The 19,210-nt window shown below is 48.0% G+C and overlaps 1 protein-coding gene across 1 annotated transcript in view; it reads right to left on the bottom strand.

Annotated features, from left to right (window-relative positions):
* ush2a (Usher syndrome 2A (autosomal recessive, mild)) overlaps window positions 1–19,210 on the bottom strand; it is a 133,184-nt gene that overhangs the window by 82,575 nt on the left and 31,399 nt on the right. The window contains exons 15-27 of the mRNA XM_084668085.1: window positions 18,638–18,995; window positions 17,630–17,819; window positions 15,253–15,416; window positions 14,546–14,704; window positions 13,824–14,052; window positions 13,309–13,580; window positions 12,946–13,224; window positions 12,058–12,227; window positions 11,486–11,630; window positions 8,989–9,095; window positions 8,652–8,775; window positions 2,915–3,045; window positions 257–383 (exon numbers count right to left, since the gene is read on the bottom strand). Coding sequence (XP_084524211.1) covers window positions 257–383; window positions 2,915–3,045; window positions 8,652–8,775; window positions 8,989–9,095; window positions 11,486–11,630; window positions 12,058–12,227; window positions 12,946–13,224; window positions 13,309–13,580; window positions 13,824–14,052; window positions 14,546–14,704; window positions 15,253–15,416; window positions 17,630–17,819; window positions 18,638–18,995 — 2,455 coding nt within the window. The remainder of the gene's footprint in view (window positions 1–256; window positions 384–2,914; window positions 3,046–8,651; window positions 8,776–8,988; window positions 9,096–11,485; window positions 11,631–12,057; window positions 12,228–12,945; window positions 13,225–13,308; window positions 13,581–13,823; window positions 14,053–14,545; window positions 14,705–15,252; window positions 15,417–17,629; window positions 17,820–18,637; window positions 18,996–19,210) is intronic.

Here is a 19,210-nt window from a genome sequence, read left to right as displayed (position 1 = left end):
GGATGGAGGGATGGATGAATAGATAGATGGAAGGATGGATGTATAGATGGATGGGTAGATGGATGGAAGGACAGATAGATGTATGGTGGTTGGATGGATGTATGGATGGGTAGATGGATGGATGGACAGATAGATGTATGGTGGTTGGATGGATGTATGGATGGGTAGATGTAGAAGATGGAGACGTCTCATTAGTTTAACACACAGACACAAACCCACCTCACCATGATTATGAGTTATCCATGATAACATTTACCTGTAAATGTATCGTCCACCATGATGGTTCCAACGGCCTGCTTTCTGGTTGCCATGACGAGATGCCACTGATTGTCATTATACTTCCTGTCTCCGTCCCCCTGCACTCCTACTGCGACTGCAGAGCCCTGACACACAAATACACACACAGACACACACACCATGCAATATTATAATACAGGGCTATTGTCCAGATAAAGTATGACATCATTGAGATCTGTGTTCAGTATGGGCTATACAAAATATGTTATATAAAACAGTAAACAAACACAAGCACAAACACACGCACACACTGTCACATACACATACTGAAGCGTGATGAAGATTTAATGATGAGATCAATACTATATATGTATGAATGCCAAGGAATATCAGTGCACGACATTTTTACTACCAAGCAAGACATTCCTGTACACACAAACACACACATAGGATGACATCTAGTCAGCATAAAAAACTGTGCGGGTGTTAAACTATATATCAAATGAGACTACAGTATGCTCTCTTTCTTTCTTTCTTTCTTTCTTTCTTTCTTTCTTTCTTTCTTTCTTTCTTTCTTTCTTTCTTTCTTTCTTTCTTTCTTTCTTTATCTCTCTCTCTCTCTCTCTCTCTCTCTCTCTCTCTCTCTCTCTCTCTCTCTCTCTCTCTGTCTCTCTTTGTCTCTCTCTCTCTCTCTCTCTCTCTGTCTCTCTTTGTCTCTCTTTGTCTCTCTCTCTCTCTCTCTCTCTCTCTCTCTCTCTCTCTCTCTCTCTGTCTCTCTTTGTCTCTCTCTCTCTCTCTCACTCTCTCTCTCTCTCTCTCTCTCTCTCTCTCTCTCTCTCTCTCGCATCCTTTATCTCTCCTCCACCCTGCCAGTCATTTCTGTCCAAAACCTGGGCCACACTGAAGCCCATCTGCTTGGCTGGAGCTGCACACACTCTCATTACCAGGTTGAACACACACACACATACACACACATACACTCTACACAAGAGTGTTGATCTGGCTTAACCTAGACCTGGAATAATGGAGTGAAGGGCTAGAGGTGTGTGTGTGAGTGCCCATGTGTGTGTGTGTGTGCCCCCCTGGACCCTTCTCTCTTTAATATTGCGGTCTATTTGGGAGTGGAGACTGATGAAGATAGCTACAGTATGTCCACTTCCGGTTGCCAGATAAGTAGCACTTAGCCAAAGTGCTGGCCCTCACAGGGGGTTGTTGACTGTGAAGCCAGCCTTGGCAACCTTCAGGGAGGGGGAAGCCAATCTCTTATAGTAGAGAGAGAAAGAGAAAGGGAGAGAGAGATAGAGAGAGAGGCGGAGTCAAAGAAAGTGAGAGAGTGAGTAAAGAGAGAGAAAGGTCAAAGGGTAGGGTGAACCTGCATTGATACAGAGGGTGACATTCATATGATCTATTTATTCATCCACTCTGACTGACAGACTCAATAACCTAACAGAGAGGGAGGGACAGAGGGTGAGAGAGAGCGAGAGAGAGAGAGCGTCCCAATGTTCACAAAGGGACGTTGTCTTTCAAAGAATCCAATCCCTCCCTATCTGTTTCGTCCTTAACATTTTAGCTTTATAAATTGAATGAGTGTGTGTATGTATGTGTGTGTGTTCGCTTCTTGGTGACAGCTAGCTAACAGTAGCTAAACAGCTCTCAGTGAGACAGCATTTCATAAAATGCTAATTAATTCCATCATTAGAAAGTGTGTGTGTGGGGAAGCATACCAGTTTCCTGTGTCACGCCAAATTAGCTCCCCCGTGGTGCTAATCCCATTAGAATAGTTGAATTGGCTAATGGGGGAACTAATGGGCGAGCTATCTGGGGACATTAATCGGCCGTGACACCACTCCTAGTGTTAATTACCAAACTAGCCTAACTAAATGTGTTTGTGAACAACGACTCAGACCAGGCCTAGTATGGAGAAAGTAGCAATGCTGGAGTGTGTGTGATAGATGTGTATGTGTATGTGTGTAAGAGAGAGAGAGAGAGAGAGAGAGAGAGAGAGAGAGAGAGAGAGAGAGAGAGAGAGAGAGGGAGGGAGGGAGAGAGAGAGAGAGAGAGAGAGAGAGAGAGAGAGGGGGAGAGAGAGAGAGAGAGAGAGAGAGAGAGGGAGGGAGGGAGAGAGAGAGAGAGAGAGAGAGAGAGAGAGAGAGAGAGAGAGAGAGAGAGAGAGAGAGGGGGAGGGAGGGAGACTGATGGTGGTCTTATGGACTAGAGTAAAATCATCTCTCATCATGGCTTTCATCATCATAGTCGTTGACTCTCCCCTGTGTGTCTGTGTGGATGGATAGGGGGGTCAGGCTTAGAGTGTGTGTGTATGTGTGTGTACGTGCAGCTTAATTAGCTTGCGATTGCTATTCACGCGTCGTGACTGCAGGGAATGAGTTAATTGGAGTGCAATTCAAACCCTGACACACTTTGAAAGTTTACTGACTGGGAGGAACTGATAGAGCTGCACAGCGGACTGAAGAGATGGAATCACCCGGCCCTAGTAACGGAGGGCCCTAGTAACTGAGAGTTAGGGCTGTGTTTTCTTTAGCTGTTTCAGAACTTGTTTTTTTGTGATGCAAAATTCTTAACATAAATTATGATTTTTTTGCATAACATTTGCAGCCAAGTTTGTAGTTTCATGCTGGGTTTAACAACATGTATCGACGGCCATATTTGTAGTTAGTACCTGAGGGTCAAACAGGAAATACAGGCGGCCATTCCGGATCTGCAGAGCTAAGTACTCTTCCTGGTTGCCGGGGGAGACAGCACAGAACAGCAGCCCGTCAGGAGCCCTGGTCCTGAAGCTGAGCTGTACACCTGGAGACAGGGAGGAGACAAAGAGGACAAGAGAAGAGGGATCAAATGAAAACAAAGGAACTACAATTATTGTTTTGTGTGTGGGTGGACGGGTGGGTGGGGAAATCTAAAGAAGAAGAAGAAAATATGTTCTCAGAGAAAGAGAGAGAAAGAAAGAGGGAGAGAAAGAGAATGAGTGATGAAACGTGAGGGATCCGGATAGAGGCTTGTGTGAGCATTCAGCTCTGATATAAGGCGTGTGTGGGGAGGGTGAAATGCAGTAAGACTTCAAACAGGAAGCTGGAGCCTCACTTCAGGAAGTGACACACAGACTCTGACAAGTAGATTTAGACTGGTTGAGAGGGGAGAAGAAGGGAGAGTGTTTCAGTGTATTCCAGAGAGATTGAGTGTGTGCGTATGTGCGTGTCTTCATCGGGGCTTCTCAGAGGCTGCTACATAGTTAGATGAGGAGGTTAAACATCACCATCAGATCTAATCCCGAGACACCACTGTATGTTAATCCCATTTAATCAGGGTAATCTGGCCGTGCGGGCCCGCTCCCTCTGGACCTCCGGTTTCAGGGGATCTGACCCGCCTGCAGCCCCCAGAACATGGGTCCATCCCTCACCTCCCCGGATCTCAGGGATTACGCCCAATCCCCGGAACACGCAGACACGAGAGGAGAGGAGCGCACAAGGAATCCTGAGCTGCACACGCTCTCTCTGGGAATAGACAGTGTGGGAATTTAGGAGAGGACGGCAAAGGGGTGGGAAGAGAGAAGTAGGTAGGAGATGTGAGGAGAAGAGCCAGGAGGAGATGAGAGGAGCAGGGAGGAGATGAGAGGAGCAGGGAGGAGATGAGAGGAGCAGGGAGGAGATGAGAGAAGCAGTTAGGAGATGAGAGGAGCAGGGAGGAGATGAGAGGAGTAGGGTGGAGTTGAGAGGAGCAGGTAGGAGATGTGAGGAGAAGAGCCAGGAGGAGATGAGAGGAGCAGGGAGGAGATTAGAGGAGCAGGGAGGAGATGAGAGGAGCAGGGAGGAGATGAGAGGAGTAGGGTGGAGTTGAGAGGAGCAGGGAGGAGATGAGAGGAGTAGGGTGGAGTTGAGAGGAGCAGGTAGGAGATGTGAGGAGAAGAGCCAGGAGGAGATGAGAGGAGCAGGGAGGAGATGAGAGGAGCAGGGAGGAGATGAGAGGAGCAGGGAGGAGATGAGAGAAGCAGTTAGGAGATGAGAGGAGCAGGGAGGAGATGAGAGGAGTAGGGTGGAGTTGAGAGGAGCAGGTAGGAGATGTGAGGAGAAGAGCCAGGAGGAAATGAGAGGAGCAGGGAGGAGATGAGAGGAGCAGGGAGGAGATGAGAGGAGCAGGGAGGAGATGAGAGAAGCAGTTAGGAGATGAGAGGAGCAGGGAGGAGATGAGAGGAGTAGGGTGGAGTTGAGAGGAGCAGGGAGGAGATGAGAGGAGTAGGGAGGAGATGAGAGGAGTAGGGAGGAGATGAGAGGAGCAGGGAGGAGATGAGAGGAGCAGGGAAGAGATGAGAGGAGCAGGGAGGAGATGAGAGGAGCAGGGAGGAGATGAGAGGAGCAGGGAGGAGATGAGAGGAGCAGGGAGGAGATGAGAGGAGCAGGTAGGAGATGAGAGGAGCAGGTAGGAGATGAGAGGAGTAGGGAGGAGATGAGAGGAGCAGGGAGGAGATGAGAGGAGCAGGGAGGAGATGAGAGGAGTAGGGTGGAGTTGAGAGGAGCCGGAGGCATTTGGGGGCAGGGAATGGGGAGACTAAAACACAACTTATACTGTATTGAAGTTTGATCTACCAGGGTTAGTGTCAATTAACCCTTTTCACATATAATTTAGTTATAACAACAAATGTATTTGACTTAACCACTCTTCCTAAACAAAAGCATTTTCAACAACTTGCTGACCTTTAATTTAAAATTCAGAATCAGCTGTAAACAGAAGTGACCCAAACAAAGATGGATACAGTGAAGGAGTACAAGTAGGGGTCTAGGTCACGATTTATTTACATCGTAATCTGCTGACCGCTAACAGACATGCAGTGTCCACTACACACAACACGCAAAGAGGCGCCTGCATGTGTGACCTTGTCGTCCTGAAGACGAGAGGGGCCATGACAGATATGTGATGTTACATTAACCCACTTTAACCTTTTATCTTCCCTCTCTCTCTCTCTCTCTCTCTCTCTCTCTCTCTCTCTCTCTCTCTCTCTCTCTCTCTCTCTCTCTCTCTCTCTCCGTCCATCTCTTTCTCTGTCTCTACTCCTTCCCTCCCTCTTGTCTCTCTCTTCCATCCCTCTTTCTCCCTCTTTTAACTCTCATGAGGCCTGATGGGTTCTAAGGACTACATCAGGGGACTGTGTGTGTTTGCGTGTGTGTGTGTGTGTGTGTGTGTGTGAGATAGTAGATCTGAGTGGTCAGCAAGCCTCTTGTGTCTCAGTGGGCCCCGGGTGTGACAGCCTCTTTCAACCCATCATCTGAAACAGCTGGTCATCAGAGTGGTTGTGTATGTCTGTGAGCATGTGTGTGTGTGCGTGTTTTCGAGCGTGTGTGTTTGCCACACATGATGTACACAGACAGAAAACCTTCCTTTCCCTCTCCTCATCCTCCCCGCCTCCTCCTCCTCTCCCCCCAGTCCTTCTCCATCTCCTCCTTCCCCCTCACATTCCCCTAAGTATCTTCCAATCGGCCCTCCTTCTCTCCTCCTCCCGTCCCCTCCCTCTTTCCCAGACAAATAAACAGATGCAGTAGGAGTGTGATCTGTTTAGAGCCTAACCTGGATAACTCTGGTCATGTTGAGCGCTGTGGAGCATTAATCAGAGCCAGCGTATTAATGAGAGTCGAGGAAAACGCTAATTACTGTCATAGATCTGCAGCACCCCATTAAATATACAAATGACAGAATTAAAGAGACCGGCCTCTCCTGATTAATCTTTAAATGGGGAAAACTAATGATGTCTGCGCAAAGTTTTCCTTCACTCTGCCTCTCACTGACACCGGTTGGCAATCAATCAAATTAATTAGGGAAAATCATTTGTATCATTTAACATTTCTCTGTCTCTCTCCTTCTCGTTCTTTCACTCTCTTGCTTTCACTCTCTCCGTCACATTTTCTCTCTTTGTCACGCTCTCTCTATCAGGCATGCAGAGTATTAGTGATGGAGTATAGATGGTGTGAATATCATTCCATCTTTCTCTCATTTTGCTCCCTGTCTCTCTCTCTCTCTCTCCCTGTCTCTGTCTCTGTCTCTGTCTCTCTCTCTCTCTCTCTCTCTCTCTCTCTCTCTCTCTCTCTCTCTCTCTCTCTCTTTCTGTCTCTGATGTTCTGATGTTTTATCTAGTTTAATTTCCGTTCCGTTGGATGAAACTGGATTTGACTGCTTCTACAAGACGACCATGTATCTGAAATGTTTGGAAGCAAAGTGTGCTGTGATACTCTGAACTATCAAGTGGATTCACTATATAATGTTTTTTCACAATTTCCCTAAAGACAACATAATCTGTTTATGTACATCATATACATACACTGCAAAATCAATCACTAACCTTTCAGACATGTCTTGTGGATATCTATTGATATCTATAATTTGTTTACTTTTATAATGTTTATTATTATTGTTTGGGAATGGTTACTAATTTCTCTGCACCAGCTAAATTATCTCCACAGACATATTAAAGTTGGATGACTAAATATGTCAGTCTGGCATTAAAGCCATATCCCAGCATTGATTTCACATGATATAAAAGCCTTGTTTTGAAAGGAGATTTAACATACACTGTGACCCCTTTCAAAGACAAGTGGTGGTAATCTCATGTTCCGATGAACCGAGACAACAATGACAAGAGATCGGAATGAAAGAATTATGTAAAAAGACATGACCGTCCGATTTATTAATATTCTAGAATGTTCTAGATTGGTCCATTATGTTGATGGAGGCAGAAAATGATGATATGTACGTTTAGACAGAAAGCCCATCAGAGCTCCGCCACTGATCACCTACACCTGCTAATCAATATCCCTACATACACACACACACATACCCGCACACACACATTTCTAATCGGATTAGTTTGATTTGTTTACTGTTATGTGCGTCTTGACTGACATTATTGGACTCAGAATGGTATTAGCATTGACTCCGGAGGAAGTATTCATTTTGGGCTGACTTGATGATGATGCTTCATGAGTCCAGCACCTGACTAAATGTATTCCCTCTGAGACTCTGCTGGACAGGAACAACCTCTGACTAGATCAGAACTGTGCCATGGTTTACGCTGGCTGGAGCAGATCCCGTTGGTTATGCGTTTGAGAGTGGATGATTCTGATTCTGATTGTATCTACAGTATATATGGGTGTACATGTGTGTGCACATGTATGTGTGTTTGTGTGTGCATGTCCATATGTGTGTGTGGAATGAACTGATTGCTCAGGTTTGTCCCTCTCCTTCCTTCATCAGAGAAGGTGGGGGCCCAAGGACACCTCCTCCCCCTCCTCCCCCCCTGACTGTGGCCATTGATCAATTAGGACCTTAGCAGGCGTCCAGGCCAGGCCTGATTTATAAAGATTTATCCCTGTGTCAGTATTTAAGGCAGAAGAGGGGAAATAGCAGCAAGATTTTAATAAAGCTACAGAGGGGGACGCTAGTTTGTGTCCACTCACTCACACACACACTCACACTCACACACACACACACACACGCACACGCACACGCACACACACACACACACACACACACACACACACACACCACCACAAGGTCACAGTGGAGTGGGGGTAGTTTGCGTCCAGTGGAATATTCTGCGTCCTTAGCAGGTCTTGCTAATGGGTGTAAATGGAGGCTGGATGAGGTGTTCTCTGTTCAAAACGGTTTAGTCAGTTTATTCAGGTGGATCATTGTAGATAACACACACACCTACACACATATCAGACACACAAACACACAAATACGACACACACACACACACGACACACACACTATTCAGAAACAATGTCCTATTTCATTTAATCTCAAAAGGTAGACTATTTTTCATGGTCTTATTTACAGTATACCACAAATAAAGAACAACTGAAATCATTATAAAGCCCCCCTCCCCCACCACTACCACCAATAAAAATAAAGTAATACATAATTTGGCTTTTTATCACATAGTATGAACATTTATACAATTTCAAATGTTTTTCCACACTGCATGGTGAGGTGAGTGAAAACATCAGTTCCAAGTGATCAGATCTCTACACACCCATACACACATACACACACACATACAGCTACTATAGTGAGTCTGACAAGCGACAAACTCTGACTGTTACTGCTGCGTTCACAGACGAAGCAGAACATGTTTGGATTTGAAACATAATTATTCTAATTATGACGGTAAACAAAAGACTAATTGTCCTTAGTGTGAGTGTGGAAGTCATTCATTTAGACTTGTGATGTTTGAGCTTAACTCACACACACACACACATACACAACCACACAAACGTGCATGTACACATGCCCAAACGTGCACACACACACTAAATCAAAGGAATATGTGTGAGTCTATGTAGGTCTTTGAGTGTGTGTGTGAGTGAAAGAGAGAGAGAGATAAAGAGAAAGAGGACCCCACCACGCACCTGTAAAGTCATTGTTGACTGGTAGTGTATCACTAGGAAACTGGTAGTAACCGTTACCGGGAAACCTTGTTCCCCTGACAACCGGGTCATCAGAATCGGAGAGGGACAGGTCTGTCCTCTCCACCTGTATATGGTCAGTAAATAAAAACAAAAAGTTACATGTTAACTGAAGGTACTAGTAGTGTACTACAGACAATAACAAAAAACACTGACAGCCAGACAGGCATGCAGACAGTCAGACAGACAGACAGGGATGCGGACAGTCAGACAGACAGATAGGGATGCAGACAGACTGACATGGATGCAGACAGTCAGATAGACAGACAGACAGACAGACCTGGTAGAGGGGTGGGGGTCCGTTGGGCCTGGAGGGGGGGTCCCAGGACACCTGCATGGTTGTTTCATTCAGAGGCTTCAGTTTGGGGGGCAACAGTCCTGCAGGAGCTACGGAGGGAGGGAGGGACCATATTAAATGTGTCACAAGTGAAAGTCTGGAGGGATGGGGATGGAGGGAGTGATGGGGATGAAGATGGAGGGGTAGAGGATATAAAGGATGTGTGTGCATTAGAAATCATTCCAGAGACAGGCCTGTGCTGTGGTAATGGTCTAAATGAGCCAGCCAATAGGAGTAAATCACCTGGTACTGACACGCACACACACCCACAGGCTCTTAGATGGTAGCTGGCCTCTCATCCTCCCATCAGAACACACATCATAAATTACAGCCAATCAGCATCGCTGTAGTCTACAAAAAACGACAACTATGGAAGAATGCAAGAATCCTTTAATGGAACAATCAACTGCTTTGAACCCTATAGAACTACAGAACAGTGGTCTCTATGGGGACATGGAGAAGGAGGAGTCTCACATTAGTCTGTGTATGCTTATGTACCTGGGGGTAGACGGAGAGATAAGAGGGATGTGCAGTATTACTTCAGAGGCAGTGTAAGCAGGTGAGTGTGTGTGTGTCTTGTATAAGAGCTCTCCCTTAATTGATGTGCTGTCATGATAATAGCCTGTCATGTTTTCATCCACGTATGTGTGTGTGCGTGTGTGTGATGTTTGTGCGAGCACAACCAAGTTACAACCCCTGTCATGTACTTACTGCTGTCCCCCACTTGATGAAAGCCATACACACACACATCTACAAACACAAACACACATCCAAAAACACACAGGCATGCACACACACACTTTCCTCTCCGACGCAGCTATGACGTTTCCACAACAACAAGGTTAACCATCCAGCAGAAAGGTTAATACTGCCTTCAACATGTTAATGAAGCAGCTAAATCACCAGGCAGTTCCCTGGACGCCCGTCTGGAGCAGCAGGACCCCTGCTTGCTGTTTTTACACCCGGCTGACATCTTTTATAAGCCCAGGGGTCAGTCTGCACCTAAACACACTGGAACACAGCTTTCTACAGGAACTCTATCGATCCACGCATAATCGTCCGGCGAAGGCCAGTCCTTAGTTGAGGGGAGAAATATGCATGGCAGGGTTCACGTCAATGCTGTGTGTGTGTGTGTGTGTGTGTGTGACCATGGCTTGTAGAACATGTCTTTAAGGATGTAGGATACATAAAACATCCCCATCAACCACTGATTAGCTGTTCACGTTCCTGCGTGATCAATACACTGTAGAAGAAGTGCTCATTTAGACACACACACACACACACACACAGACAGACAGACACACACACAGGCACACACACAGAGACAGACACATATCTGTTCTAAAGCTGACATCTTCTGAGTTCATGTCCTGTGTATCAGTGCAGTGGAATATGACATCATTTCCGAAGAGTTCTAACCAGCTGCCCTGTATTTCGGCTAACAGATGGCTGTGCTGTCTAATGGTGTTTGTGTGAGTGTGTGTATGTGTGTACGCCTGTGTGTCTGTAATGTGTATTGTGTGTGTAAACAGTCATAAAGTGAGGGATCATTAGGCTTGGCGCTAAGCTGGAGGAACAGAAGAGATGGCACAAAGTCTTGGATGGTCCTACGATCAAATAGTGTGTGTGTGTGTGTGTGGGCAGGGGAGGGGGCTAAGGTGTTACAAGTAGAATACAAAACCAGAAATCTGATCAACTGAGGAGGTAGATGTTGGTCTGTTTGTGAGGTAGCTGACACACACACACACACACACACCAAAGTGGTGCAAGCATTTAAACAACAAGCATATGGAGATGAGTGTGAGAGGGTTGTGTGTGTGAGCTCGGCCATATTGGGCTGGCCATATGTTAACACTGCAGAGCAGACCCACTGCAGAATGATTCACTGCTGTGTTCATGTTGGAGTGTGTGTGAGTGTGTGTGTGTGTGCACGTGCCTGCGTGTGTCTATCAGAACTGATCAATTAGACCTCATTCCCGTCCCAGTGATTTGTGTCTCAGTTATTAAAGGCAGCTAATTCATCCTACTTCCATGTTGGTTATAAATCTGAGCCGGGAGCAGTGTGTGAGTGACTGAGGGTGTGTGTGTGTGTATGTGAGTGTGTGTGTGTGTGTGTGAGTGTGTGTGTGTGTGTGATTCATGGCCAGTGGGGAGTGTGTGCTACGCCACATTTTTCTCCTTGTAATTAACAGTAAATTGTTTTTACTGCTATGTGCAATGAATTTCCCCTCTGGTTACACCACCAACGCTGCTGAAGTGTTGAGCGTGTATGTGTGTGTGTGTGTGTGTAGGTGTGTGAAGGAAGAGGGATGGGTTGAAGTTGTTAAGTGACAAGGAATATGAAAGGACTGACAATAGAGGACAGAGAGAGAGACAGTGTGTATGTGTGTGTGTGCATTCGTGTGTCTTACTTGTGTGAGTGTGTGTGTGTGTGTGTTACCTGCAGGTAGCGTGCGTCCAGAGGCTGCTTGGCTGTGGACACAGGCCAACCTGGTGCAGAGTGTGACAGAGAAGGAGTAGGAGGTGTAGGGCTCCAGACCCACAGCCAGGTACACACGCTGATCATGAGCTGCCACGTCAACCACCTAACACACACACACACAAGACCATGCACATACACACACACACACACAAGACCACACACACACACACACAGGGTCATAGGGTAATCCTTCTCATTCGTCCTCTTTAGGGAACGCTGAATAGACATATTTATAATAAAACAGACTATCTGGGAGACACACACACACACACCTATCAGTCTCATTAAAGCCTGATAAAGGAATCTCATTAGGACCTGTATTGTTGAAGAACAGCAGAGCTCGTTAAGGATCCTAACGATCTTAACGAGTCTAAGGAGCCAGGGGAGGCGAAGGTGAGGCAGACATGGTGCAAGGCATGCTGGGATTGATGGTGTTGGAGCACTGACATTACAACCTTTATGGAATCCTCACCTGTAAGGTAAACCGTGTGTGTGTGCGTACCTGTGTGTATGTGTGTGGGGGGGTCTACCTGTGTGAGGACAGAGGGAGCATAGGGGTTGGAGCTGTGCTGAGTGACCAGGTTAACTCTGTACTCTGTGACCTCTCCCCTGGCCTCCTGACCCCGGGGTGACCTCCAGGTGACATTCAGACTAGAGGACGACACAGGCCAGACTTCAGGAGCAGGCATGAACTCTGGGACTGCAGGGAGGACACACACACACACACCAATAAAAAATATTGTGCAGTCATATTCCTGTTAACAATTCACTGTATATCAATAGAGAAAATTGGCGGGTTGTGTGACATGGGAAGGAGAAGTGGACAAATGGCGCAGTAGCTTGGTAGAATGGAGTAAAAGAGGAATGGAGGAGTGGTGGGAAGGAGAAATAAAAGATTAGAGAGAGTGATCCCATCTCTTTCTAGTGATGGTGCCATCCCATGCTGGGTGGTGTGAAATGTGATTCTTGACTATTAGACACACACACACACACAAACACACACACACACAAACACACACATACCCGTACACGTACATGCGCACACATGCATACGAACACACATCCATTGTGTATATGCACACACAGACACACACACACACCGTGTAATGTAATTCACGGCTGTTACACAGACACATCCAGAGCTCACAGTCTTGTTTAGGGGCACAGTTTAGTTCTAATGAGCCATATCATCTCTTTGGAATTCAAATGCCTTAATGAGACTCTCTCCCCCCCCCACCCCCCCTCCTTCTCTCTCTCTCGTACCCATTTCTCCATGCATCCAGTCTTCTACTCTCACCTTCTCTCAATACCTTTACCATGGTTTTCTCTCTCTCTCTCATTGTGTTTGTGTGTACACTGGTTAAAGTCTGTAAGTGTGTGTGTGTGTGTATGTGTGCGTGTGTGTGTGTAGTACTGACCCCCCTCCTCTGTGCGAACGCTGGTCCAGTCTGACGTCACGCTACCCGCCATGTTGACGGTCAGAACCCTCAGCTGATAGGTTGAAAAGGGCTGGAGGCCAGTAACCACGGCACTGCTCTCAGGAGGCGGGTCAGCGCTCACATTGGCCGATCCGGGCGGGATACTCAGATCCAGCCAACCACTGCTGATGAACACACTCTTCTCCGGGGCGGGGCTTGTGAGGTTTTCCTGCAGTTCCATTGGTCCTCGCAGAAGTATTTCATATTTTATGATCACTCCTGTTGAATGAAAGACACAATTTGGATTATACCATTAGGATGAGAGGGGGAGGGGGTTGGCTTAACCCGCATGTTGGATCATACCATTAGGCTGGCCAGGGGGGTCCCAGCTGGCGTGTATCTGGTGAGGCCCGGTGGCGTTGAGTCGGGGTGGAGGCTGGTCCTGGGGGGGCGCGGGGGCAGTGAGGAGGATCAGCGGAGGGCTGGAAGAGGCACAGCCCCCCAGTGTGCAGGCCTGGAGGGTGAAGGCGTAGCGGGTGTGGGGGGTGAGGCCCCTGGCGGAGGCCTGGGTGGCCAGGCCAGAGTAGTGCAGACGCTCCTCCCCACTCCCCAGTGTCACGGAGCGGAGGACATACCTGGAGGAGAGGACAAGAGGGGGACGAGAAGAGAGAGGAGAAAGGAAGAGATGAAGAGGAGGGGGACAAGAGTTGGAGAGGAGGGAGGAAGAGGAGAAAGGGAGAAAGGAGATGGGGAGGAAAATCATCATTCCGGTTTTCAAACTTTTTCCACTGTCTTTCCACCAAATGTTTCCATCCCATTCCCCTGCTCCTTCTCTGTTCCCTCGCTGTCTCCTTCCCCCGGCAGGCCCCGTCCCTCACCTCTCCAGAGGTCCGCTGTGGTTTGGGGTCAGGCTCCAGTTGAAGCTGGCCCCGGTGGGACCGCTTCGACCCAGCAGGTTCAGCTGCAGTCGCTCTGGGTCTGGTACGGAGGAGGAGGTGCGGTACTGGGCCACCGGGCTCTCAGTATGCCCGTTAATGTTAGCCGTGAGCAGCCGGTATGAGTACAGCGTGTAGGGAGACAGGCCGGTATCCTCAAACGTCTCTGAGCCTGAGAGGACAGAACACACACTCAGTATCACACAAACACACAAGCAAAAGTGTATAGCTACACACACACATAAATACAAGCATACAGAGGCACACACACATTCACTTTTGTACTACAGCCACACCAAGAATTGTGTTAGCCCCAACATGAAACAAGCAGGAAAATGGTTTATTCTATTGTGTCTGTATTCACAATGAAATTCCGACATTGATTTGAGCCCCACGACTGTATGGATGACTTAGTGTGGCAAAAAACCTAGAGTCTAGACCAATGTCACAATGTAAAAATGATCAAACACATTTCGTGACAGGTCAAGTTCAGTTTGGGACGGTTAATTTTGCACGGTACTGGGACTGTGAGGAAAAAAGGCCCGACTGTCTCACATGCAGACACATGGTAAATTCCCATGTATACATATATTTGACCACTTTTTATCATTCTCTAACATGGTTTACACATCTGACAGTGTGTTTGTGTGTAAACAGGTACTTACTGAAGGGGTAGGAGCTGGGGCAGGTGTGCACCTCCAGCCCGTCTCGCAGGAGTGTGTAGGTGAGAACGTGTGAGTTGGGGGAGTCTGGGGGGGGCCAGGTCACACGGATAGAAGAGGGGCCCAGGACCACCCCCACTGGGGGGGGCTGCTGACTGGGAGCTGAGGAAAGGTGGGAGGGGGGGGGGAAAGAAAGGGGAAAGAAACAAGCAGGGGGGAGCAAAAGAGAGAGAGATAGAGAGAGAGAAGAAAGAAAGAAAGAAAGAAAGGTGAGGAGGTATTTCCATGAGATCCATGCAGAGCCTCTTAACATACCAGAGGCCCCAGAGATCCAGGTTCCCTCTGTGCCTCTAACTCAACTATCCCCCGGCTGGCATCGTGGATGTGTGTGTGTGCGTGTGTGTGTGTGTAGAATTAGCATCCCTCTGTGAGTCTAACTCAACACAGCCTCTAGGCACAGATAGCACAGGATGGAAGCTCTACCCCTCGCTGACAAATACACACACACACACACACACACACACACACACGCAAACACATCTCACTCAAAGAAATATAGACATTCATATCATGAAAGAATAAATAACTATACTTCAACAGATAACCATTACTTCAAATCCCTAATGCAATACCAGCATTTGCATGTTTGTCTTTGTGTGTGTGTGTGTGTGTGTGTGTGTGTGTGTAGTGAAGGGATACCACGTTGGAACCTTTGCTGCAGCCCAGGTGGTTGTTGGGGTCCATGTGACTGGCCCCGGCCACACAGGAGTCACAGCGCTGTCCCGTCACCAAAGCCTTACACACACACCTGCCTGAGTCTGGGTGGCACCTGGCATCCACACTGCCCACTGGGTCACAGTTACACTGTACACACCTGGAGGAGAGAGGGGAGGGGAGGGGAGGGGAGGGGAGGAGGGGAGGGGAGGGTAGGGGAATGGAGGAGGGCAGGGGAGGGGAGGGGAGGGGGGGAGGGGAGGGGAGAGAATATAGAGGGGAGGGGAGAGGAGAGGATCATATAAAAAGTTGACTACATCATAAGTTGTGTGTACATGTGTGTGTGCATGGGTGTGTGTGTGTGTGTGTGGTGGTGGCGGGGGTGGTCAAATATCTGTTGGGTCTACACCCCCCCCCCCTCTGCTATAACACTGCTTTCACAGATACCTCCTGTTACAGCGCTGGGTGGGTTATGTGTGTGTGACAGTTTGTGTGTGTGTGTCCATCAAGTGATCCTCCAGGGTGGTATATGCAGGGTGTGGTGGGGGGGTCAGGGGGTGGGACACCAGTCTGGTGTTACCCCAGTGGACCACGACACTAGGGTTATTGGCAGGCCAAGCGCCTGACACCCTTACACACACACACACACACACATATAATTGCACACACCTCTCACAATTCCAAAGCCATCTATACAGACTGCTGAACTCCCCCCCCCCCCCACACACACACACACACTCTGACACCCTTCGACTAGCGGCGTGAAAAGCCACAGCTTCTTAACGAGCCGCAAATTTGTCCTGTCAACTGCAGGGCGCTCTGGGGGTTCCACCATCACACACACACACACACACACACATACACACACACACACAACCACACCACCCTCTCAATTTCTAACGCGACACGACCTTCACTCCTCTCCCAAGGAGAGAGAAAACACCAGCATCACACCAAGCCTCTCTCTTTTTCATCAGTCTGAAACGTGTGTGTGTGTGTGTGCGAGTAGTATGTTCCTCCACACAGCTGAATAGTGATAAACTCCCATGATGTGTATATGTGTGTGTGTGTGTGAGAGAGAGAGAGAGAGAGAGAGAGAGAGAGTCTCTGTGTGAGACGAGATGCTCCTCCACACTGTTAAACATCGATAAACTCAAAGCATGTGTGTGTGTGTTTGTGTGTGTGTGTTTGTGTGTGTGTGGTCGTGAGCACATGTGTGTGTTGTTCTATGTACAAGTAATAAATGTTGTAAATGTAATCCCAACTAACTGAATTTGCATCTTTCACTGCGCCGGGGAGAATAGGGGTCGGTATGCTGTGACCCTCTCTCTCTCTCAATTTAGGTTAACGCAAACCACACACACACATACATACACACACATTGCCTACAGCCAACAGGAGAAGCAGATAAAGACGTAGCAGACACTATAAATCAAAATAAAAAATACTATAAATCAGAATTTGCCGTGCGTCAGTGGGAAGGTAGCGGACGCGAGCAGCTAAACAGCTTAATGATATTCTGTTAGAGCAGCCCGGGCTGGAGTTAGCTGGCTGGAGTAATCCACTCTACTGTAACACCAAACCTCATCTCTCCCTCAAGGTTAAATGATTACCTTAACATCACACTGAGAACAGTGTGTGGTTTGTTCGTGCGTGTTTATGTGTGCGTGTGTATTCCGTTATTTTCTTCCAGTCAGGATATATCCTATAATATTCCATAACCATATTGCGAGGGGTTTGGCCAGGCTCCATTAGATGAGACGAGGCGAGAGAGAGAGAAAACAAAATAAGATGCATGGTCTTATTGATGGAGGGAAGATAAACGAGTTTATAATATTTAGATAAAGAAATCTTTATTGTTCAGAGTCTCCTGACGCACTGAGCGCTTCCACTTTAATCACTTTAAAGACTTCATGCTTCATCCACGCTGGAGCGCACCGATCGCTCACACACACTCGCACAAACACACACACTCGCACGAACACACACACACACACATATATGGATTAACAATCTATGATGTCTAGGGCGGTTGTTGTTGATGTATTGAAGACATTCACTTACTGGATTCACATCACACAATTCTACCCTCTCTCTCTCGCCCTCTTTCGACCCCTCTCCCTCTCCCTTTATTTCCACTCTCTCTTTCTTTATCTCTCCATCTGACTGATTCTGACTCCATATCTTTGTCTCAATATTTAATTGTTGTGTGTCTAGGAAAGGGGTATCTTTGTGTGTGTGTGTGACAGTGTAGATGCCCAGGTGTGTGTGTGTGTGTGTGTGTGTCCTACCTGCCCAGCCCAGGTGTGTGTGTGTGTTGATGTGTGTGTGTGTGTGTGTGTGTGTGTGTGTTGGTGTGTGTGTGTGTCCTACCTGCCCAGCCCAGGGTTGAAGCCGTAGTGGAGCTCCTGACACAGGTCACAGCGCCGGCCGCCCACAGAGGGATGAGCACACACACACTGACCGCTCAGCCCGTCACACACCTGCCCTGATGACCCCACCAGGTGACAGGCACACTCCACACACACACTCTGGTTGGACCCCATGGAGGATGCAAAGTACCCTGGAACACACACACACACACACACACAAACACATACAGATGTCAGCCCAGGTTGGGCCTAGATGTAAGAAAAGTATTTGACTTGGCGATACAGCCATACATGGAACACATGGAACACAACAGGAGTAGAAAAGAACTGAGTAGAGTACAGCAGAGGACAGTACATGACAGTAAAAGAGAGTAGAGCAAAAAAGAGTAGAATATATCAGATCAAATAATTTGGTAGTGATCTGATAGAGTACCTTCCCTCATTTGTCAAACATGAAGTGTGTGTGTGAGGGTGTATGTGTGTGTGTGTGTGTGTGTGTGTGCGGTGAGGTATTACAGTACCCCTGATTGTGCTGATGGTGTATCTCCATTACTAAAACAATACAGCAGCTGTTAACACTGACCCCCAACCATCACACACACACAAACACACAGACCCAGACAAACACACATCCACAAAGACAAAAGGGCCCCCCACACACATACAAACACACACCTATACACTCACACAGACCCACCCACAAAGAAGGAGAATTGAGAGGGGCCCTGCTCCCCTCATGCCCCCCCAAGGTGCAGTTGACTAGGATGGGCATTGCCAGATCAATCACCAATGGGAGAGTTGGCATAGCGAGGTGGCACACACACAGCCAGCCAGCTCTGGGCTAATGTACTAAAGCCCACTACAAATGCCAACCAAGCATCATCATTCTGCAGGACACACAGAGACACACACACACACACACACACTTACCCATGCACAAGCCATCCCACACAAACACACACACACACACACACGACACTTCACTGACACACACAAACACAGCCCTTACCTGGTCTGCAGGCGCTGCAGTCCCGTCCGTGACGCGTGGGGACACACACGCACTGCCCCGTGACGCCGTCACACACCGTCCCCTCCACCGCCCCCTGGGGGTCGCACACACAGGGGGCACACACGGCCGACGGAGCCAGGTCAGAGGTCACGTTGTAATAGTGGGGGGCACAGCGGGTACACAGCGCCCCCTCCACCCCCTCCTTGCAGGGGCACTGCCCGCTGATGGGGTCACACCCCCCCCCCTCCACCGTCCCGCGGCCGTCACACACACACGGCAGGCAGCCCAGGGAGTTACGACGTTCCAGGCTGTGGTATCCACGGCGACAGGTGTCGCAGCGAGGACCCTCCGTGTGTTCCTGACAAAACAAAGAAACAGAAATGAAGTCACCGAGCCAACAAATACAGACATCATTATCGTCATGATTATCGTGATTTAAATCACGAATAAATAGAACATTTGTCTTGTGAGATTCTCTATAAACTCTGCAAACTTGCTTGGTGTCTTCTGTCTGAGCTACACGCGCACAGAAACCACAAACACACACACACACACTCACCTCACACGGCCACA

The sequence above is a fragment of the Hypomesus nipponensis genome, chromosome 12, assembly GCF_054491055.1.
Source record: "Hypomesus nipponensis isolate SF chromosome 12, ASM5449105v1, whole genome shotgun sequence".
Classification (NCBI taxonomy): Eukaryota; Metazoa; Chordata; class Actinopteri; order Osmeriformes; family Osmeridae; genus Hypomesus; species Hypomesus nipponensis.
This window is presented reverse-complemented; position numbering and strand designations above follow the sequence as displayed.